This window comes from Neolamprologus multifasciatus, chromosome 13 (genome assembly GCF_963576455.1).
Source record: "Neolamprologus multifasciatus chromosome 13, fNeoMul1.2, whole genome shotgun sequence".
NCBI classification, from domain to species: Eukaryota; Metazoa; Chordata; class Actinopteri; order Cichliformes; family Cichlidae; genus Neolamprologus; species Neolamprologus multifasciatus.
Window position 1 is genome coordinate 15,044,099 of NC_140451.1, and position 23,779 is coordinate 15,067,877.

General features: G+C 40.6%; 1 protein-coding gene across 4 annotated transcripts in view; it reads left to right on the top strand.

Annotated features, from left to right (window-relative positions):
- wdr27 (WD repeat domain 27) overlaps positions 1 to 21,661 on the top strand; it is a 48,258-nt gene extending 26,597 nt beyond the window's left edge. Inside the window, exons 23-24 of one of the 4 annotated variants that reach the window (XM_085182309.1) lie at positions 3,018 to 3,116; positions 20,815 to 21,661. In XM_085182309.1, coding sequence (XP_085038435.1) covers positions 3,018 to 3,116; positions 20,815 to 20,928 — 213 coding nt within the window. In that variant the 3' untranslated portion in view covers positions 20,929 to 21,661. Of the gene's footprint in view, positions 1 to 3,017; positions 3,117 to 5,244; positions 5,434 to 18,797; positions 19,033 to 20,814 lie in introns of those variants that run through there. The other 3 variants (XM_085182310.1, XM_085182311.1, XR_014877512.1) reach the window with 3 other exon arrangements.
- Positions 21,662 to 23,779: the final 2,118 nt, after the last annotated feature.

The following is a 23,779-nucleotide window of genomic DNA, read 5'->3' on the forward strand; positions in this document are numbered from 1 at the left end:
CATCAAAGCCACCTGTATACATTGCAAACAGATAAAAAAAAAAAATTATTGTAGAGATTAAAACATTATAAAGTGAAACAGAAAGGTTTTGACCTTTTGCAATATCTAGGCTGTTCTTCATCTTGTTTTTTCCTATAAAAGTTCAATTCAGGTTTATTTATATTGCACCAACAACAGTTGCCTCAAGGTGCTTTATAATGTAAGGTAAAGATTGTACATTAACTGAAAACCCCACAAGTCAAACAACAAACTACAAGCATCCATTTGGCAACAGCGGGAAGGAAAAGCTCCCTTTTAACAGGAAGAAATGTCTGGCAGAACCAGGCTCAGGGATGGGCAGCCTGGTTGAGAGTGAGGTCAAAGTGTCAGACAGTCTCATGTCCTTAAGAAACAGGAATAATCCAGCAAAGACCTGACACAGCACCTGAGAGATGGCCAAGTATTTTAGACATAAAATAGATATATATGTCCTGGTTGTAAAACATTTATGTTACATGATCCTTGTTGGCAAAATGCCCATGGCACAGGTATTCAGAATGGCTTTTGGAGGAGTTGGTAGAAATGGAAATTTAAATTGTACCATTACAGGACACTACAGGTAAGATCACTCAAACTGGTGTGAAGAAGGAAAGCAAACCAAACACGTGACTTGTGCACTGTAGAACCAAGTGGTTCAGTTTGGGACAAAGAAAAAGAGCTATGGCCTTGGTTTGGCAAAATGTGATGGCTTCAACAAGACTGATTCTAAATCCACTAATTATATAATACCTCTACTCATCGCAAAATCACTGAGACCTACAAGATTAACTTTAAAAATTAATTCCCAAACCCTAACCTTCTCATATCTCCCAAGATGCCGTATCTCCTCACCGCCTGCTCCCCGATCCTCCTTCCTATAGATTCACTTTCAGTCTCAGACTTGCTCGCATGGATGCCAGAGCTGTCTCACATGTAGCACCCTAGTTTTAGAGTTCTCTACCTGCTAATGTTTGGCTAATAAATGTTTTCACCCAAGTTAAAACTACAACATAACTGACCTTAGGAAGGTAAAAATAGCAGCAAAAATGATTAATATCTTTATCAGTTTTACCTCCATTTAAGGAAAGGACTGTTTGTGCTTGACTTAGAGATTTGTATTTGGATTCAACCCTTTTTCCAAAGAAGTCAACATTCATGTTAAGGCACAACTGTTTAATTGCTTTTCCAGAGCTTGCCTTACTTTCAAGACGTTTCCAGAAGACAGCCTCCCTTTTCCTTATCCATCTCTCTGTTCTTCTCGTATACGTGCTTGTTGAAAGCAGTGGAATAATATATGCATGCTGCTGATTCTTATTAATTATGGGGACTCAGCACAGCACAGGCTTTTGCATCTCTGTTGAGATCGGTCATTTCCAGCGTTTCTTGGAAACCGGGAGAGTATACGGTAGTGAGCTACATCGTATTTATTTGTAGCTGCCTTGAGACTTATATGAGCCAGACACATTTGTACTTGTCTTAATATATCAAAAAGCAATCATGGAAAAAAAGTAACCTGAATAGTCTAAAAAAGACTCCCTAGATCATATTACACATTTTCCAAAAAACGTAGCCCAAAAGTAACCGAAGTGGAATATCATTTTAGCATGGCTGATATTAAGCTTTTCTATATACAGATGAAATATGTATTATTTGTTATCATGAAACTGTGACTTAATTATCAATTTATTAATCAGAATATATGCTCAGTGATATATTGCAAACCCTCCTGACCCTGGGCTCTGCTCCGTTTCAGTTACTATTGACATAAACTGATACATCATGTGATCCATGTGATATTAAAACATTCCTAAGAGAACTTTTTTCTTCCATATACCTAAATCCCTTTCAGGCATCACACACTTCATAAGCCTTAGACAGGAGTCACTCTTTTGACAGGATTCAATTGAAGCAGGGTTTTTTTTTCTTTTTTTCGGGGAAACATGATACAAAACAGCTGCAGGAATTTGATGAGTCTTCATCTTGTAGCAGACATCCCCACATCTGTTTTTATCTGTCCTTATGGCACTGAGGTTAATGCATTTTTCTAAAAACTTACTGATTATATTTAGAAAAAGTATACAATAACAAACTTTCTGTTCTAAGGTCTCAAATGAAACAGATGGAGCCACTCAGTACGCTAACAATTTTTGGGGGTTTTCTTTTTTAAATCAATGAGAGGAAGTATAAAATCCACAACTCCCACAGGGGTGATTAACAATTCCTAACTACTTCAAAGCAAAATACACTAGTAACACGCAGTATCTGCAAGGCTTTGTTATAATTGGTAATGGCAGCTTGATTTTGAGATGCTCACTATTTTGAGATCTGTCTGTGCAACAAACTTCAGTATGAGTATTTATGTTTTAACATTAAAATTTACACTTACACAGTTTTTAAAGCTGGAAATCAGCATCCAACACTCAGATGTTTAAAGTCACCTTCTTCATCACTGTTTACCATTATTTATATCACAGGTTATCCGAGCACTCGGGAATCAGGAAACTACTCAGTAAATATAAGAAGAAGCATAGGACATAAAAACAATGCAAATCGTTTTTTGATAAATTACAGATTTTGTTAATTACTGAAAAACTGCTAAAATTCCGTGTTTATTTACTCTATTGAACTTCAGTTATTTTGAGATTAGTCCAGCACGAAGGATGATTGACTTTGGCATGATTTTTAGTGTTGCTATACATGTCTGATTTCTGGACAAGCTTTAATCGCTTTAATACTCCTGTTTACAAAAAATTTGGGCTTTGGACATTTACCCCTAGCAAACAAACTTGGCTGGACATTTTACTATATACATGAACTGTATATTAAATGTCATTTGTGTCTGGAAGTACAAAAAAAGATAAACATTTACCCTTGAAGCTGAAATGATACTCAAGTTGATCTGCATTATCATCATGCTCGGTTAAGAGCATAATTGTGTGTTGTATGTACAATAGTACACACTAAGCTTCTGTATACATTCATTGTGTCCTTAATTGCAGGCCTATGTGTATGACATCCGTAGCAGCAACTATCTCCACAGATTACAAAACCACTCAGACACTGTGCTTAATGTTGCCTTCAACCCTGCTACACCACAGGTAAGACTATGATTACTGTTTGTTTTTGTGTATAGATAAATATGCAATGATGTGCCTCGATAAAATATCTTTGCTTCATATTCCAATGAAAATTGAAAGATCTCCTCTGGGTAACATGACATGCCACGACTTATTAAGGTGTCTTTGTCTGTACTCACTGCGTAGTATAGTCAACACAATACTTTAAATGTGACAAATGATTGACTTGATGTCACCTATTATTTTGTGGATTGAACTGAGTTTAACATTTTAGCAATATTCATATTTTTTTTGTAGGGAGCTAAGGTTACTGAGCAAGGTAGCCTATGTAACCATGCAGTTTATAGTGCGATATCTACAATGCTATACAAAAATCTTGAGGTACTGTTCATTTCTTTACATTATGCTATGAAAATAAGAAATAGGTGCAGCATTTTTTTTTTTTTTTTTGGAAACATGTGAATTCATGCAAGCCAAAAGTACAGATTCTATAATTCCAGTGATTGAAAGTCAATTTTTGGTATGACAATCATTATTCTTCAACACATCTTGAACTCCTCTTTATGTAGTCTTCAGGAATAGTTCTCCAGGCTTCTTAAAAACATCCAAAGCTCTTCTTCTTTGGATGTTGGCTGCCTTTGATTCCTTTGATTCCGTAAAGATGGACGCAAACTGCTTCAATAGTGTGGAGGTCCAAGCTCTGGGAAAGCCTATTCATGACTGAAAGTGTTCCATTGATGGTAATTTTCTACATCCATAATTCCATCAGTTTTGACAATATCCCTAATTCTACTGGCTGAAATCCAGCACCGAGTGTTATGTGACGGCTGTGTGCAAGCAGGAGAAGGACCCAAAGTGCAGACTCCGGAGACAGAAAGTAACTCAAAACAGCTTTAATGTTAAACTCAAAAAAGTAACAAAACTGAGTATCCAAAAAATAAACTTACACGGACAGACTGACAGACCACACAGCTAGATAAACGGTAGATCGCGACAATGACAAACTGAAACACAGGGCTTAAATACATAGAGGGAGCAATCAGGGAATGGACAACAGGAGGGAAACACAGCTGGGGCAAATCAGAACTGACGAGACAAGGAAGCGTAAACTGAACACACTGAGATAAGACAGAGACCTTCAAAGTAAAACAGGAAACACATAACACAGACTGAACAAAAGACACAGACTCACATGCAGGCACTACAACAGAGGGAACAGAGATGTGGGACCAGGGCAGACACAGACACTGACTGGACACGGGGATATAGCGGACAGGGGAGACAGCAACTAAGGATTACACAGAGACAAACCATAAGACATGACTCTAACGAAAACCCAAAGACTAGAAATTATAAATAATATAATAAACTCAAAAGCCCTGGGTCAACGACCCAGGCATCCTAACACCGAGCCATGACAGAGCCTTCTGTGTCTTACAGATGGCTGTACCTCTCTCTTTACCTCCTTCATACATAGAACAACAATTCATTGGGGTGCCAGTTTAGCTAAGTAAGTTCAGCAAGCCTCCCATATATTATAAGGCTAATGCAGAGGTCTGGTTTCAAATTTGCCCCAAGGCCATTTTATGCATTCGTCCCTTAGTCTTTCGCCCAGCTTTCTTGTCTTTTCTGCACTTTCCTATCACAATAAAGGCTAAAAAGCCCCCATAAAAATATTCGATTTATCATTCTACAAGACCTATTGGCACTGATTTTTAGTCCAGTTCTTTTGTAAGCTGGCATAACTCATCCTTTTCTCCCTGATTCTCTGTGACTGGTAGCAAAGTTTAAAACTGGTTCCGGTTAAATTGTCTGTGAGGCATAGATACAACACTGGTTCATCCCTTGAGTTTGGGGGTTTGGTATTTCTTTGCTTAAATGATTCATAGGCCTGTGTTAAGTTGCTTAACAAACAAAGAAAAAACATTCCTCTGGTGGTTAGGTTCAAGGGCTTTCAGGACTGAAGATGAATGAAAATGAGCCAATGAAAGACTACACACAGCAGGGAACCAAAACACTGCAGCCATCAGACCTAAATAAGCAAAAGCAAACAAGCTGGTTTCCGAGCTGGTTGATTGCTGAACACAATGTAACACATCAAGACAGATTGCTACAGGATCTTTTGTCATTTGTTTTTTATCTTTGATAGATCTAAGTGTTCAGTCTGGATTCTTGAAAACTCTGAAACTAGAACTTCCTGATCCTGCATTTGTTTGACTGGGATAAAACCTTACAGAATCCAATCCTTGGAGCCACGGCATAGGTGCATATGCATGCAGGAATCTTCAGATCATAGACACTGTGAGCTCTGTACTCGATAGCATGAATCGTTTAGAATAGAATAGAATAGAATAGAATAGAATAGCCTTTATTGTCATTGTACAAAGTACAACGAAATTGGAGTGCCACTCCCTTGGTGCAAAATGCAAAATAAATATAAATGTAAAATATAAAAAGTACAATAAAACAACCGTAGTACTCAGACAATAACAACCGTAGTACTCAGACAATAATAAGTACAATATATACAGGATAGCAGCATAATATAATGATAGTATGAATAGCAGCATAATATAGTGACAATGGCAAGTATAGTTAAGCAGGTTTAATTGTTTTGTGCTTATTTACTACGGTGATAGCTCTGGGAAAGAAGCTATCCCTGAATCTGTTTGTCCTGGTTTTATGTGACCTGTACCGTTGGCCTGACGGTAACAGTTCAAACAGTTGATTACTGGGGTGAGAGTAGTCCTTAATGATATTGCCAGCTCTGCTGAGGTATCGGGAGTTTGCAATGGCCTCCAGACTGGGCAGAGAGCAGCCAGTGATCTTCTGGGCTGTGTTGATGACCCTCTGCAGTCCTTTCCTGTCTGCAACTGAGCACCCTGCATACCATGTTGTTATGCCGTACGTTAGGATGCTCTCTATGGTGGCTCTATAGAATGTCACCAGCAGCCTCTCCTCCAGGTTGTTCCTCCTGAGCACTCTCAAAAAATGGAGACGCTGCTGGGCCTTTTTTACCACCGCCGTGGTATTTGCAGTCCAGGAGAGATCATCAGAGATCTGCACGCCCAGAAACCTCATGGAGTGTACCCTCTCCACACAGTTCCCGTGAATGTAGAGTGGGGCCGGGTCTGCTCTGCCCTTCCTGAAGTCCAAAATAAGTTCTTTAGTTTTCGTGGTGTTCAGTTGGAGGTTGTTAACTGAACACCACTCAGTCAATCTGTTAACCTCATCTCTGTAGTCCGACTCATCCCCCCTTGAGATGAGTCCAACCACTGTGGTGTCATCCGCGAACTTTATGATGGTGTTTGAGAGATGGGTAGGGGAGCAGTCGGATGTGTAGAGCGTAAACAAGAGGGGACTCAGAACACATCCTTGTGGAGACCCGGTACTGAGTGTGATGGTGCTGGACAGGTGGGGGCCGAGTCTGACAGACTGTGGTCTATTTGTCAGGAAGTCCTTGATCCAGAGACAGATGGAGGTGGAGAGTCCCAGGTGAGACAGTTTCTCGACCAGGATCTCCGGGATGATGTGATTGAATGCTGAGCTGAAGTCCAGGATGAGCATTCTCACATAGTTTCCTCGGTGCTCCAGGTGACTCAGCGCAGTGTGGAGCGCTATGGTGATGGCGTCCTCAGTGGATCGATTTGTCCTGTAGGCAAATTGGTGGGGGTCCAGAGTGGAAGGCAGACCGGCCCTGATGTGCTGACAGACCAGTCTCTCAAAGCACTTCATCACTACAGGCGTAAGTGCAACAGGCCTGTAGTCATTTGGGCTGTCCACAGCCGTCTTCTTAGCGATGGGGATGATGATTGAGGTTTTGAGGCAGGGTGGGACGGTGTTTAATGACAAGGAAAGGTTGAAGATTTTAGTGAAGACTCCGGTCAGTTCGTCAGCACATGCTCTGAGAACCTTTCCATGTATTCCATCAGGACCTGCCGCCTTCCTGGGATTCACTGACCTTAGAACACGCCTCACTTGATGCTCTCCAAATGTTAGTGTGCCGGTGCTAGAGGCAGGTGGAAGTGGTGTAACAGCTGAGGGCCTGGTCGTCTCAAAGCGGGCGAAGAAACGGTTTAGATCCTCAGCCAGCGAGGCATCAGTCCTAGATATCGCCTGGTTATTGCTTCTGTAGTTGGTAATGTGATTGATCCCCTGCCACATTTTTCTGGGGTCGTTGTCGACAGCAAAGTGATCTTCAATCCTCCTCCTATAGGCAGCCTTGGCTTTCTTGATGCCTCTACTCAGGTCTGCCCTGGCCGCCCTATACACAGCCCTGTCCCCTGACTTGAAGGCAGTGTTACGGCTTTTTAGGAGGGATTGCACTTCGCTATTCATCCAGGGTTTTTGATTTGGAAACACCCTGACCCTTTTGTTGACGGTGACATTGTCAACACAGTTCCTGATGTACGAGATTACAGTGTCCGTGTACTCCTGGAGGTTGAGGCTGGAGAATAAATCCCATACAGTTGTTGAGAAGCAGTCCTGCAGTTGAGAGAGGGCTCCTTCAGGCCAGGTTTTTATTATCTTTGTCTGGGGCTTTGTTTTTCTCAGCAGGGGGGTGTAGGTGGGGGTGAGGGACATGCAGAGGTGGTCAGATCCAGCCAGATGGGGGAGGGGTGTCGCTCTGAAGGCATGCCTGATGTTTGAATAGACATGGTCCAAAGTGTTTTCTCCTCTCGTAGCAAAGTCCACAAACTGGACAAATTTGGGAAGCACAGTCTTTAGGCACGCTTTGTTGAAGTCGCCGACGACAATAAAAACCCCATTGGGGTGGGCAAGCTGTTGTTTATTTATGGTGTTGAGCAAGAGGCTGAGAGCCGTGCCCACGTTAGCATCCGGCGGTATATGAACAGCTATCACAATAACTACTGTAAACTCCCTCGGGATATAAAAAGGTCTGCACGAGACTGCCAGAACCTCCAAATCAGGAGAACAGTGTGTGTGAATGATCCTGCTGTTACAACACCATTCGTTATGCACGTAAACACATAGCCCCCCTCCTCTGCTTTTACCTGAGTTGCTGTTTCTGTCATGCCGGTGTAGCGTGCGGCCTGCTAACTCAACTGCAGCGTCGGGAATCAGCGGATGAAGCCACGACTCCGTGATAAGAATAATGCTGCAGTTACGTGCAAAGCTCGTGGTGGCTATCTGTAGCTCCAGTTCGTCCAATTTGTGGGTGATGGATCTGGCGTTCGATAGGAAGAGGCTCGGAAGAGCTGGCCGGTATGGTTGTTTACGTAGCCTAGCATCTGGGCCCGACGGCATCCTCTCTTTGCTTTCTCTCCCTTCGTCGCCTCCTACGCTTGCTGGGCGGGCAGACCATCCACGGTGACCCTGGCGGTCTCGCTATCTCCCCCGGGATGTTGTGTGTTCGTTGATAGTCGCCAGAGACAGACAAACTATATTTGAAACCTAGGTCAATTAGGTTCTGGCGACTGTAAGAGATGGCGGCGTTGCAAACATTCAAAAATATACACAGTAAAAGTAAAAACAAGCACCAAACTGGAGAGCTAAGAGCCGCTGCACCCGAGCGCGCCGCCATCTTGCATCAGTTTAATGCTAATTTACATCACCCACGGTTTTATAACTGGTCAAAATGCCTCAGTAATGAAAAATCATGTGACCTGTGATATCTTTACTCACCTGTGACTCAAAGCTGCTTTCAATTAAAAAAAATATTGAAAGGGTTTAGTTTGTGCTGTCATCCATCCATCTTCTTTTGCTAATGGTTAGGCTGGCGCTTATCAAAGTTATCACGGATCGAGATGCAGAGTACACCCTACCCAGGTTGCCAATCTGTTGCAGGGGTTGTTCTGTGATCTATGAATTATTAAAAGTTATCCACAAGGATTTAAAACTGTTTGTTATCTTTGCCTGGCCTGCCATCAATCTAGAAGAAAACAATTCATGGAATGTGGGGAGTTGCACCAAAGAAAACAGAAAAGATATGTGTTTACTTTGAATTGCCATTACAGTGCTGCTTCATACCAACATGCTTTTAGTGACTAACAACATATCTAGTGCCTTTTTAATAAAGCAACGCATTAATTTGAAAATATCCAAAGCAAGAATACTTATAAAAAATAAAATCTAAAATATAGATTCTATGTTATAATATCACAGCCTTTGCTGAACATCTTTTAAGATTTGTTGACTGTGTTGTCAACTCAAGGCACATGTTTTAAATCTGCATGTCCATTTTTGTAACTCAATTCAGCGAAACTTTGGAGCACAATGATACATTCAGATTTCCCAGCTTGAAAGTGGAAAGCTTGGTTCATAGCCATTATCTGGCTGAAGTACAGTGATCTGCAGAGTTTGAAGACACACTTCATCAGTCAGGGCGTGCTTGCTCAACATTAGTACTTCTGTACATTTTGTTTTACTTGACGGGACAAATCAGAAATTCAGAAACAAGACATGTTGAATCAATAGACTGGATCTTTATCTTACTTTCCACCACAGGTGTCAGGTTGTAGATTGAAATAGTGATATATATCTTATCAGAAAGTAAATGTATATAATGTATTAATGATGAACATATACTCTAGTAGTATTTAAATTCTCACATTCATGTAACAGGCCTTTGCATACAGAATACATTATAAAAAATGAGGGTTTTGCTGTAAAAACCAGTACAGCCTTGCCACAAACTACGTCAAACTAGGCTGAAAGTTGATATAAGAATTATGTTGATGTTAAGACGTACAGGCATCTAAATGTTTAGTTATGTAATTTATCTGAGTCTTGTGGATTAGTCAAGTCATTTTGCCTGTTTTGTTGAATTTTAGTGGACGTCACAAGTTTAGCTTACTGGTAAATTGTCCTCTGCATTTTGTCAACCAATTATCTGATTGTGGTTAGTACACAGCTGGGCACAGTTGCATGCATCCACCACAGATCGCTGTTCCCAAAATGATTTCAGGGTGGTTTGACAAAACCCGTTTAGGGAGGCAGTTTTGCTCAGTTGTGATTGGAGATGGGTCTGACGACATAAAAGCTCAGTAAATGTTATGATTCCATCCATAGCACTGGTATGACTTTATTTACTGGTTCTTTAATTTTTCCTCAGTTTCTCAAAAGTTCAGTAACTCCCTTTGTCCATAATTTTGCCAGATGTGATCATTAGCAAATCTTGTTTGCTTACTTGTGAAGCAGATAGTTTATTTTAACCCTGCAGAAGTGCCTGTTCACCTGTTGCTAACTTATACTTTACTCAGTTTATCTAGGTTTGTTTGCGTGTGTGGAATTGCATGCTTACTTATCTGTGGTTTAATTTTTGTGAGCCAAAAGCAATAAGTCAAAAGTCATTTTAAGTTCAAGAAGTCCTGAGAAATGGCCGGTTAGTTCTAAAGTTAACCATGTGATATATTGGGAATATGCTGTGCTCATGCTTTCTCCTAAGACAAAGTGCTGGCAAAAAATGTCCCTAACCTGTGTTCACCTTGCTGTTGATCTACATTTGAGGGCCAGATGTTCTCCATATTTACAGCTGTGAGAAACTTCTGATGGGAGACACAGACAGATAATGCAATGCATATTTTCCACTCATTTATCACTCATGTTTTCCACCTGAATACTTAAAAGAGAATCAAGCAGACAGATCCACCTCAGGGTTTATTCCCTTAGGTTTATTCCTGTACTTTAGTCTGTAATTAGGGGTTTTAGCTTTTATTGTCACTTCACAATGCTGTCTTATAAAATCATGTGGGAGTTGCATTGTATGCAGCTGTAAATTTGTTTGCTTTCCCATGTTGAATCTTAATGTGCTACTGTGAAAATTAGAGCAGAAGGATTTTCACATGCAACAGGGGTGTTCTTGTCATTCCTTGCATATAATACAAAATAGGATGTTCTTTTTTTTTTTTGAGATTACAATTTAGTAGTGCCTTTAAACAAGGCAGTCATGCTACTGTATCCACAGGTACTTTTTCCACTGAATTTGGAATTTTGGATTCATATGTAAAGAAAAATGCTTTAGCCAGAAGTGAAGAAACGGGTCACTGGGTCAGATGAGGGGCACAGATGAGGGGCACAGATTTCATGGCGCTGCACACTGTTTGGATTACTCATATTTCTGTGCTGTGTCATCTTGACCTGCTGATAGCCTGACTATCAGCAGTTCACTTCAAAAGACGGTTCATTATTGGTGTAGATGAGCTCTTCTAAGCATCTGTTGAACCAGTTGTTACTCTCTTTGTGAAAATGTCCCTCTTCTTTGTCTAAAGAGCTTGGAAAGAAAATGGTTCCTCTTCTTCAGTTTTTAGAACTGAAGAAGCTTCTCGGATGAGAGGTGAAACATCTTCAAGAAACTTAAAGAAGTCCAGACGCTTTTCTTTCCAAGCTCTTTAGACCACGATGACCTGGATGACTGATAACCTTTACAGACATGTCCCTCTTCTTTCTGACACTTGATCTTTAAGTTAAGGACCTTGTTCATCTAAACCTCAGTGAGTAATTTAGCAAACAAACTGAAGCCAGCTGATACTTAAAGAGTTTTTTTTTGTGTTGTTTTTTTGCCTACTGATGCCTTATCAGTAATTTGGTTTAGCACTGAATATAGATGAATATTGAAAGCCTGCATCTAATTCTGTGCTCCTCATTGGAATTTTTTTCCTATAAAAGTTGTTAGTATCAGTTGTAGATAATTTTGTTTCTATAGACATAAAGTTTCATTTTAATTTCCCCTAGTCCCCAGACTCCCCTACAGAAGGCATGTCAGTGGGTTTAGGGAGGTCCTAAAAGTATTCCCTGACTGCCTGACTATATCCTCAGTTGAATTCAGCAGCACCACAATTACACTGTACACCCTGTGAGTGGAGATTCGGCTGCCAGTACCCATCAGCTGCCTCCAAAGTCCCACAGGCTAACCAAGCCCAATAGGACTCCGTCTTCAGCTTGATTACTCACTTCACCTACAGTGTGCACCATCAGGTTCAGGGATTACCACCATGACACCTTGCGGCCAAAACTCCTAGCAGCTGCCTCGGCAATGGAGGTGCAGAACATGATCCATTTGGACTGAATGTCCCCAGCCTCCCTCGGAATGCTGTCGAAGTTCTGCCAGAGATGGGAGTTAAAGATCTCCCAGACCAAGGTCTTTCCCAGACGTTCCCAGCTCACTGTTAGTATATATTTAGGTGCGCCAGGTCTTTCCAGCATCCTCCCCTAACCCTCGATAGGTGATCATCAGTTGACAGCTCAGCTCCTTCCTTCACCCAAGTGTCCAGAACATATGGCTATGTATGATGCCATTACATAATCGATCACTGGCTTGATGCCACATGCACTTAAGGACATATTTATGTGAAAACATGGTGTTTATTTTGGACAAACTATGAGTTCCACAGAAGTCTAATAGCAAAACACCACCTGGGTTCAGATCAGAAAGGCCATTCCTCCCTTACACCCCTTCAGGTATCACTGTCATTGCCCACATGAGCATTGAAGTCTCCCAGAAGAATGACGGTGTCACCGGAAGGCGGACCCTCAAGAACCTCACTCAGGGACCCCAATAAGTTAGGGCCATATACTGAGTAAGCTGAGGGGATATAAGAATACCCTCCTCTGCCGCCAATTCTCAATGAAGGCAATTCCAAAGGCTTGCGTTGAGGTGAACCCAACTATAACTCAACCACATACACCATCTTAGGGTCTTTCCCCACCAGTGAGGTGACGTTCTATTTCTCAATAGCCAGCCTTGATAGTTGGGGATCAGATCGTCATGGGCCTCTGCCCCTGACTGCTGCTCGGCACACATTGCACCCGACCCATATGGCGCCGCCTGCAGGTGCTGGGCCTACAGGAGGGTGGGCCCAATTTGCTCCTTCGGGCTGCACCCGGCCAGACCCCAAGGCTGCTACAGCTCAGTCATTGGATGCTCCCCCTCTGGCTCCCTCCCCAGGCCTGGCTCCAGCTTATTATTAGATGAAAATACAAACGTTTTTAAATGATGATTTCATTTATCAAGGGAAAAATCAGCCACCAGCCTATCTCGTCGTATGTAAAATAATAAGTGGCCCTTTACAGTTATGGACTGAGACAAAAAAATCAGCCCTAGCATTTTTGGTCCAAGCAGGCCACCATGATTGGTCGCAAATGGTCCAGTTAAATATACGCACATAAAAATATTTGAAACTATCATTATGTGTATCAGGGTTTTTTTTTATCTGGTTGGTACAGTCGTTGGATTAGCACATCTTAGCTGATACTAGTTAAATATAAAGTGTAGCTTTTAATTGTCACATACTGTAGAAACTGCAGTGCAACTGTATGTATATATAATATTCATACACATACTGTATTATGTTTCAATTTCAATTTGTTGGATTATTGATATTGAAAGTTTTTCTTTTCAATCAGGTTGTAAAGTTGTTGTTGGATTCGGACATCTTAGTAGCAGTGCATGCATGCGACAATGAAAAACTACTCTTTAACTGTTAGTCAAAGCAGTTATTAGCGGGAGACAGATCGATCAAAATATTGATAGTATTGATGCTCGCACTGGGATTGGATCTCTTTTGTTCTGTTAGGTAACTATTGTGAAAGGTAAAAATCACAGTGATTTTGTGGTCATTAAAATGTGTTCAGAATATGCATTTCATGATGATTCATCTCATAATTCATGACATATTGCACTCCTCTACATAGGCTGTCTTCATGGGTTAAGTATTTATATCAGTATTAGTATTGGCAAAAGTGGTCCTGTATTTACTTGGTATTGTACTGAAATTTGTGGTATCACACATCACTAGAAGTCATTAATTTTACTTTAAAATTTGAACCTCTACTTTCCATCCATTTTCCTCCCATGTTATTTAGACCTTCCTCCATCTCTTTCTCACTCTGTTGTTGAGACTGCTATCCCTTCTCCTGCACTTCTCTGTTTAGCGCCTCTTGTGACTACGAGGGGTTGTTGCTGGTTGTTGCTGGTACTATTGCTGCTTATATGATTAATGTAATTTACTTAATTTGACATATATTGCACCATTTCACTTTTGTTTGTCCATCATTATCAGCGTCTTCAACAATAAACTCTACAAGGTGCATGAGTGCAATGGGAACGTAGGGGCCAGATTTGATTGGGCAATCCAGTGTCACTAATGAACAAATGGGCTTCTGTTAGTGCTTGCATGGCCGGGGTGCAGCAGCCCCACAAGCCGGCTTGTAGCCTGTATAATTATCAACAAGGAAAAAAGAAATATTGACCCATCAGCCCACAAGTACGTTGGCCCACCAGGCAAATGCGTAGTATGCTAGATTACCAGTCCAGCCCTGCCCCCTAAACATAATAACTGGTTAACCACTTTGGCAGCAAAAACTGTAATCAAGCATTTGCAATAGCTGGCAATGAGTCTTTCACATCACTGTGGAGGAATTTTGGCCCACTCTTCTTTGCCAAATTGTTTTTATTCAATGCAATTCAGTTATTAGATTTAGGGGTCGATTACTTTTCCACATATAGCCAGGTAGATTTGGATAGCTTTTTTCTTTAGTAAATAAAACCATAATTTAAAATTTAAAATGTATCTAATGTTACACTTTGTTTGATGATCTGAAACATTTAAGTGTAACAAATGTGCAAAAAAACTAAAAAATCACTAATGGCTCAAATACTTTTTCACACCACTGTATCTTACTGTACGTTACTGGACCACCTTGCTACACGTCTGGTCAGTTTCTGAGTCATACATCTGTTTTTGTTTTGTTTTTTGTTATAATCTACTGTCTTCTTTTAGAGTCTTTGGACTAAGTGTACGTTTTTGAACTCCGAGGTACTTGGTTCTTATTTGCACTTAGTGTGTTGGAGGTAGCGCAGAACCATGACCACTTGCTGACACAATCAGTTGTCTGCAAAACTTTAACACGTACAATCATCCAAACTAAGATGAACAAAGAGTGAGTCATATCTGTGACTTTTCATGCTAAGTGCTTTTCTTGTCTCTCTATGTCAGCTTTTATCATCTTTACTTTTCGCAGCCGGGCAAAAAAAACCCCAGCTGTTGTCCCAGTAGACATTTTTACTGTATCATTTTTAATTCGTGACCATTTGGCAGCTGTTACTCACACAGCAGGGATGGACTAGGATATAAAAGGATCCCTGGAGTTTTTCCCTGAGATGCAGCACAGTACGATCAGCACAATTACAGCTGTAATGAATAGCAATTCAATTTTATATCTTTGTGGTTGCAACTGCTGGTTGGAAAAAGTAGCACATTTGAGGACTCCAGTGAAATAAGATGCACTTTCTGATGCTGTTACATTATTATTTTATTAGTTTACAATGGTTTTTAGGTTATTTAACAGTAAAAATCATTGGTTGTTGCTACCTATTTTACCTAACAGCACCACACAAACCAATATATGAGTAATTTTGGTGTATCACGAATACCAATGATGTCAGCGCAACACTTTGATTCATGTACATTGTACATTCACAGCCACTTTATTAGGCACACTCTTCTAGCAGTGGGTTGACCATTATTTTGCCATCAGAACTACTGCAGGCAGATTAAACAAGATGCTGTAAACTTTCCTGGGAGTTTGACACAATAGCACAGTTGCTGCAGATTTGCCAGCTGCATATCCAAATGCAAATCTCCCATTCTGTCACATTCCAAAGGTACTCTGTTGGATGAAGTTTGTTTGAAGCTTCGTGATATGGTGCATAATCTTGCTGGAAGCAGCCATCAGAATATGAGTACACTGAGCATAAACGGGATGACACAGTTAGCAGGAAAGCTGTGGCAATTCAGTGATGTTCAATGCTATAACACCACTAATTTGTTGATACAAGGTGGAATGGAGCTCTCCTTTCATGATGTTTACTTCAAATTTTGACCCTACCATTCAAACCTTGCAGCATAAATTGAGGAAGCAACATTTTTACAGTCTCCGGTTCCCCAGTTTTTGTGAGCCTGTGTGTCGCCTCAGCTTCCTATTGTTAGCTGACACAAGTGCTACCCAGTGTGGTCTGGGTGTGGTATTCAGCGGTTTCTCAAATACTCAGACCAAAGCATCTGGCACCAACAACCATGCCTCATTCAAGTAGACATGTTCAAGTCAACTTTAATGTTGTGTTGTTTCTACTTGCCCATTGAGCTGCCCATTTGATTGGCTGATTACGATAGATAGATAGATAGATAGATAGATAGATAGATAGATAGATAGATAGATAGATAGATAGATAGATAGATAGATATGTTTCCTCTTGACCTCAGACATTACCCCCTTCATACTGTCGCAGCCAGAGAATAAATACAGAGGTGGACTGCTGTCTACTCCAGAATGTCACATTACAGTGAGACACAGACTGAGCTGAGACAGCCTGGCCTGTGTTCAGCACAGCTGGAACTGCAATGAACAGGAAGTTTCAAAGTCACAAGAGACATTTTTAAGTATCAAAACCTTTCACATGCATTAGACAGAACTTCTTCAGTTGGCTGTGGTCTTAGGTAATAATGGTGAACTTCCTTTGTCCCAGTACTCTAAATGTTAAGTACAGATCCGTAAGTACAATCAGATTTCTTAATTTCTTCTATTTTCCCTCATTTTATGCAATTTTAATGTTTTAAAGATACACAGATATAAAGATTTACATTTAAAAAATATAAGGGTAAGCGGAGGATATAAAACATTATATTTTATATAACTACTTTCTTATATTCACCCAGATGGTATTGTCTGTTGTCTAATGTCTAAAAGGTTCTGAGTGTGAATATATCCATAAGTTACCAACTATTTATCACCACGAGCAACAGACTATACATTTCTTTTATTGATCCCATGTCTATGTAAAGTCAAGACTGAGATAACCGTGGTGACCATCTGCCCCTTTTTCCATCTGTCATCTGGATCCTCCTTCAACTCTCAGCATGGTCACTACAGAACATCTTGCTACGTTGGGCTCCACAGCTGATGAATGGCATCCTCTGGGAGGGGAAAACACATTGTTCGCCATATTATCAAATCCTTAGCATTTGTTCATACCGGTTTCTATAGACATATACTATCTGTCATCCAGAGTGCCAAAATTTGACTCACCATTGAAAATCTAGTCCACATTCCTTTCTCAATCGGCATTTTTATTCTGGCTTTGAACTGTTGATTTGTGGTCTCTTTTCCGTGGTGTTGAGCCAGTTGCTAACAATAAATTATGCAACATGCGTGACAAACCATGCAATGGATTTTCTGATCTTACTCAGAATTCCTAAAAAGTTTGGACTTGGACTTTGTTCAACCAAACATCAAAACAAATGAACAAAACTCACAAATGGAGCCTCAGGTTATGTGTGTAAGGTTATCTAAAATTCCACAGAAATCAAACTTGATGAAAACTGTGTCTGTCTTGAAAATGAAGCTGTAATGTCAGCCAAACCTGTCATAACCCACAATGACTCCTTTCTGTGTTTCTGTAGTAAGTCAGTATTTTTAACAAAAACATCTGATACCAAAGGTCACATAAAACCTTCAGCTACCCTTATTATGTGGGCTTGTTTGGGGCAAAATAAAAGTTTATGGTTGCAAAGATGTTGAACGTGTTGGATTCCTTTGGACTTTTCTGTGTTTATGTCTTAACACTACATGCTTACATTGGTGTATTATCACAGTAACAGTGGTTTTGGATCAGAGTTGATCCAAAACCATGGTTGCTACTGTAGCTGTACTTTTAGGTCAAGGATGTCAAACTCATTTTACATTGTGGACTGTATACAGCCCACTTAGCTCTTAAGTGGGCTGGACCAGTATAACTCCCCTTTCTGTTAGTGTAAAGAAACCTAACTACACATTTAATCCCTAAGAAAATTAAAATGAAGTGCAATTTTAACAATAAGTCTCAGTTTTTCTATATAATTACAAAATCTTGCCTAATTGTGCCACAAATCTGCCATATTAAAGAAATATGTCAGAAATAAATGTGTAAAATGGCAGTAAATGTTCTAGTTGTTCATTCCCCAGTTAAGTCCTGTAATAATAAAGTAGAAAGTTGTTAACTGACTTTTTTAACTTTAACTGTTAACTGTGACCCAACTGGAAAAGTTGGAAATGTCTACAGTTGTGAACAAAAGATGAAAATCAGGAATTCTTCTTTCTTTTTTTTTGCTTTACTTTTGTGCAATATGAATGGCCATGGTGGAGGTATTTTTTTTTTTTTAGGAAAAGCTATAAAACCTATAAAAATACAGTTCACATTTTCCAAAGCCTTCCAGTGGGCCAGATTGAAGTCTTTCCTGGGCTGATTCTGGCCCCCGGGACTTATGTTTGACATCCCTGTTTTAGGCTTTTCAGCTGCCTGGGAGCAAGAACCAGACAGCCTGGCTGTTGTTGATTAAGGTCATTGAGGTGGACAGTCATGGTGTACAAAGACTCACGATCACATACTTGTCATGGTCCCCGTGCCTGCCCGGCTGGCCCTGTGTGGCTACATGTGTTGCTTTTGTCTCTCTCCTCTCTCTCTCCTCTCTCTCTCTACTTGCTGCCTGGGCAGAGCCCATTGTGGGCTCCCGCCCCTGGCCTTCACCACCTGCAAGCAATCACCTGTGGCTCCTCACCTTGTTTGCTCTCGCTACTTAAGGCAGTGACTGAGAGCACTCTCCGCTGGACTATTGAGTAACGCTCGTCAGTGCTACTTTAGCCTAAGCCAGTTTTGAGCTCTCTTCGTGAAAGTTTTCCGTGTTAATTCCTGATCTCTGTATACAGATTCTTTGTGCTCGGTTTGGAAGTTTGGACACCGAAGCCTGTTCGTGAGTGCCGCAGTGAGAGTGGCGTGTATGAGGAAAGGACCTTTCCAAGTGCATTGTTCTGTTCGTGTGGAGCGGAGCAAGAGAGGACACTTTTCCCGATTCTTCCCTGTACCCCTGGGAACCTTGGCCCCCTTCTCCTTCACCTGTATATAGTGCACCGGGAGTGTGTAAATAAAATTAAGTTTTCTGTGATTTCAGTCTGCGCCGAGTCCTCCCTGTTCCCTCGTGACAATACTATGCATATTTAGATGTAATATGTTTGTGCTCACTGGGTTGCCTTTATGAGGAAGTTAACTTGTCTCTGGGATTCACAATCGCCAGGAATTCTTTAATGTGTCATAGAAGAGAAACTGCAACTTTCACCCTTCAAAGGAAGAATGCATCCAGCCCAGTTTAGTGTGTTTGAGTCATCCTCAGACCTCAGCTATTGTGACTCCCTTTCCCAGCACAGGCATCTGCTTGCTGGTAAAGGATTATTTCTCCCGCATAAAACCTTTTTAGTACAAGGGAAAAAATGTTGGACCATTGTTGTACCAAATGTGTTTTTTATCACAACTTGGCAAATCATTGTTTGCCAAGATTCCTGATGTTATCATGCTTTTAAAAAACATTCTGTCTTTACAGCCACCTCAGGTCTAGATAATCACCATAGGTAAAACTCCCTGATGGGGGTATTCCCATTTTGTAAAATGTTGGGTTTTTTTGATTGGTTCTTTGTTTTTCTCCACTTACCTACAAAGGTGTCATATAGAAGGTGGACATACTGTGACATCATCCATTGGTTAGGGAAGTCTGAGTGTTTTGAGTGTCATCATTGAGGTTTTTGAAACATGGAAAGTAACTGGTGGATCTTACTGGACATGCTCACATGGTAGCTATTTCTCAATCACATATGAGTCATTATCTTATTGCCCTTTAAGACTCTAGAGGACACCATCATTTACTAAATTAACACCAAGGTCAGAAAGAACTGAACTAAAAAAATGAAAGAGAACTGAACAATTAAGAACATCAACTCATCATGTAGATGTTTACTGAGGGTCAAAGGTCAATGTAAGCCTAAGGTTTGTTTTACCCCTGACTTCTATACAACAAGATCTCTTTCTTTTCTTTTTTTTTGTGAAGCCAGAGGCGTCAGGCACCTCAGCATTCACTTTCACTTTTCAGGCCCCGGAGGCTGTTACTTTATATAAAGTCTATACTCACTTTAAGACTGGGTGGTAAAAATACACTTGGGTTGAAGTGGCATGAAATAGAGGTTATAACAGCTGTTTGTGAGTTATCTTGAGTTATTTTTCCATAATATGGTATACTTTTAAATTCTGAGCAATTGCAAATGTAAAAATGTGCTATAAGTCTCACTGCAAAGCCCACATAGAGGGTTTCCCACTGCTTCTGACGGACTGTCAGAGTGCTGAGGTAATGCTTCCTTAGCCTCATCTGCTCTCTTGGCTGATAGAGACATATGATTCACTGTGTACGTCTCACTAAAAATTATAGTCAAGCATTGATCGTCTGTATTTGTGCTCGTCTGTGTGCAGCCTGCACATGTCATTAAGTGTGTAGTGTGTGCGTGTGTGTTTGCCTACAGGGTGTGGATTAATGCTAGTTTATTGTTGTGTTGTTGTGTGGGTGCCTTATTAATCTCCAAATGTTTGAGTCACTGAGAGTATTGCTGGCAGGAACCTCAATCTCCTTGTTTGAATAAACAAAGTTATATAACAGAGTTAAGGCCTGGCAGTATGATGTTTTGTGGGGGGGGGGTGATAAATGGCAGGTATGGAAAATCAAGCATTTTGATGGGGAACACAGAATGCTGCTCTTCTTCGGGGATCTAGGTGTGCCGTTATGAAACTCTGTATTCTAAATAGAGAGGTGGTAAAAAGAAGAGGGATGTCTGGCACGGTTTTAGAAAAAAAAGTGCAAAAATAAAAGCGTAGTATGATGTCATGCTTTTTCTCTTTTCTTCACAGCTGCTAACTGGGACCCTGAATGGGAAGCTCAGGCTGTTTAAGTCTAGCAGTGGCTCTTCTTTGTCCTGTGACACCAGCGCTGCCGTGCACAGTGTCCTCAACAAGACTGTGTAATTACAGCTGGCCCCTGCAGAGCCCATGCAGGTTTTATTAATGCAGTTCCAAGTGGGATTTTCATTGGGAAAGAAGAATTTAAACGTTTTCTTTTTTTGCTCTTGGTTTAATGAAAAACAGGTAGAGTTATATAAAAATGTGCTCTTGTGTGTTCTTCCTCAGTGCTTAAAATTGTCAGTAGAAACCAGCCATTTCAGATCATTCGTCTTTGTTAAACTTCCTGCCCATGCTTCCAGCGCATTTCTTATTTAAAGGGAGGGCGGTGCTTTCTTTGAACTCATTTAGCCACATTTTTGTGATGCACGATTTAGTCAATTAAACATAATATTGCGAAATTTGCCAAAAACAATTATTATTAGCAGTTTTTCACATCTGTTGCACATTCTGAATGGTCAAGCATAACGTTTAGTTTGTTCAGTATGTGGAACAGATGTACTTCTTATATCGCTGGCTGTGACCTCCACTTAGCAGATCAGCACGTAGAGCTATGACATCAACTGGGTGCAACCTCTTTGGCTGCCAGACACACAAATGCTCCTACTGTTCATACTGATACACCCATCTCCATTGTTTGTGCTGGATGTTTAGTCCTTTCTACCTTAGTCACAACAAACTGTCAGGTACTCTAATACATAGTAGATGATGTAAAGGCTCAATGTGAAATTTACATTTGACATGGCTACATTGCTGATATTAATGTGAGTGTGGCGTATGAATACACTGTTTCATCCTGGTTGTGTGTATTATATTTACTCATTTTTATTGTTGTGTTTAATATTATGTTGCTCTGAAACACTGATGTTACACTCAGGAGACATCAGTACTGGGTCAGACTTATTTTTGCCTTAATTCTTTGTGGCATACATTTAACAAGGTGCTGTAAACATTCCTCTGAGATTTTGGTCAGTGAACTCACTGTCATGTTCAATGAACCAGTTTGTACTCACGTACAGATAAAGTACAATAATTAATTATTTGTACTATGTTACTTCCTACCTCTGGTTATGAATCAGATTATTAAAAACATTTAAAATGTTCCAAAACTCAATAACAACACAAAGATTGTTGCTCAGTTAAGAGGTGACATTTGAACCTGCTACCAGCTGTAGCCACCCGTGTTGGCACACAAACTATTTGTACATACCTTTGAGATGTATTAGAAAATAAATCGGTGAATCCTATATAAAATAGTTTCCATAGCACAGTTCAGTATAAAGATTAAATTAGCTGCAGGGACCAAAACAGGTTTTTGCACAACACTGTAAACATGCTTATTTCAGCTGTAAACATTTTCGCATGAAGCCTGTAGGACTGACTCAATTTTGAAGCAAACCTCAAGTGGCCGGTTAAGGAACTGCACCAATAAATTAGCTTTATTTTAACCTGTTTTAGGTTTCCTCTTGGTTTGCAACAACACTATTTACAAAAAAGCTGGCAAGCTTAAATTTCTAATGTTTCCCATTTGGTGCAAGATTCCAGTTTATTTTCTGTGAGCTTTTTTAAGACTCTTCACTTATTCCACATTTGTGATGTTACAGTCTTATGCCAAAATAGATTCAATTCATTCTTCACCTCAAAATTCTACAAAACAATTTAAATCTATTAAAAATAACAAATTAAAATATAACATGTATATTCTGAGCCTTTGCCATGACACTCTGAACTGAACTCAGGGGCATCCTGTTTCTGCTGATCAGCTTGATTGGAGTCCAATTAAGTAGTAAATTAATTTGATTGGACATGAAGGTACACACCTGTCTACATAAGATCCCATAGTTGACAGTGCATGTCAGAGCAAGGTCCAGAAGGACAACCATTTCTGCAGCACTCCAGTAATCAGACCTGTGTGGCAGAACAGCCAAACAAAAGCCCCTCCTCAGTAAAAGGCACATGACAGCCAAAAAGCACCCAAAGGACTCTCAGACCAGAGAAACAAAATTCTCTGAAACAAAGATTAAACCCTTCGGCTTGAATGCCAAACATCATGTCGGGAGGAAACCAGCCACTACTGCAGAGCATGGTGGTGGCAGCATCATGCTGCCACTACTGCAGAGCATGGTGGTGGCAGCATCATGCTGCCACTACTGCAGAGCATGGTGGTGGCAGCATCATGCTGCCACTACTGCAGAGCATGGTGGTGGCAGCATCATGCTGTGGGGATGTTTTTCAGCAGCAGGAACTGGGAGACCAGTCAAGATCAAGGGAACGATGAATGCAGCAATGTACAGAGACATCCTTGATGATAACCTGCTCCAGAGCGCTCTGGACCTCAGACTTGGCTGAAGGTTCAGCTCCAAACAGGACAACAAACCTAAGCACACAGTCAATATAACAAAGTAGAGGCTTCAGGACCACTCTGTGAATGTCGTTAAATGGCCCAGGCGGAGGCCACTAAGTCTCTATTCTTTTGTGTCATTCTTATATCTCCAAACAAGGTGACAAATTAATATGTTTTCTCTTACATTGATTTGGAAATAAAATCAAAAATAATTTTTGAAGTCACAAAGTCATCAATCCTATATCGCATGTCCTCTTAGGTTCAACATTAAGATATTCTTTCTCTCTCAAGTTTAATACCACAGTTTATTGCTAAGTAATGTTTCCTGGTGATGTTTAATTTTCTTTGGAAAAACAGTCACTATCTCCTGCTCTGCTGCTCCTGTCACCCCCACCATATTATAAGCCTTAACTCAGTCTTCAGACAGAAAGGAGGAACGCTCATCCCCCATCTGCAGGGGGACATAATTTCAAGTATCACTCATCCCCTGTCCATTAGGAAAAGATATCATAGTTGACGCATTATGTGATGGTGCTAAATCCACTGATAGTCTGCTCAGTCTTAACGTCCTCA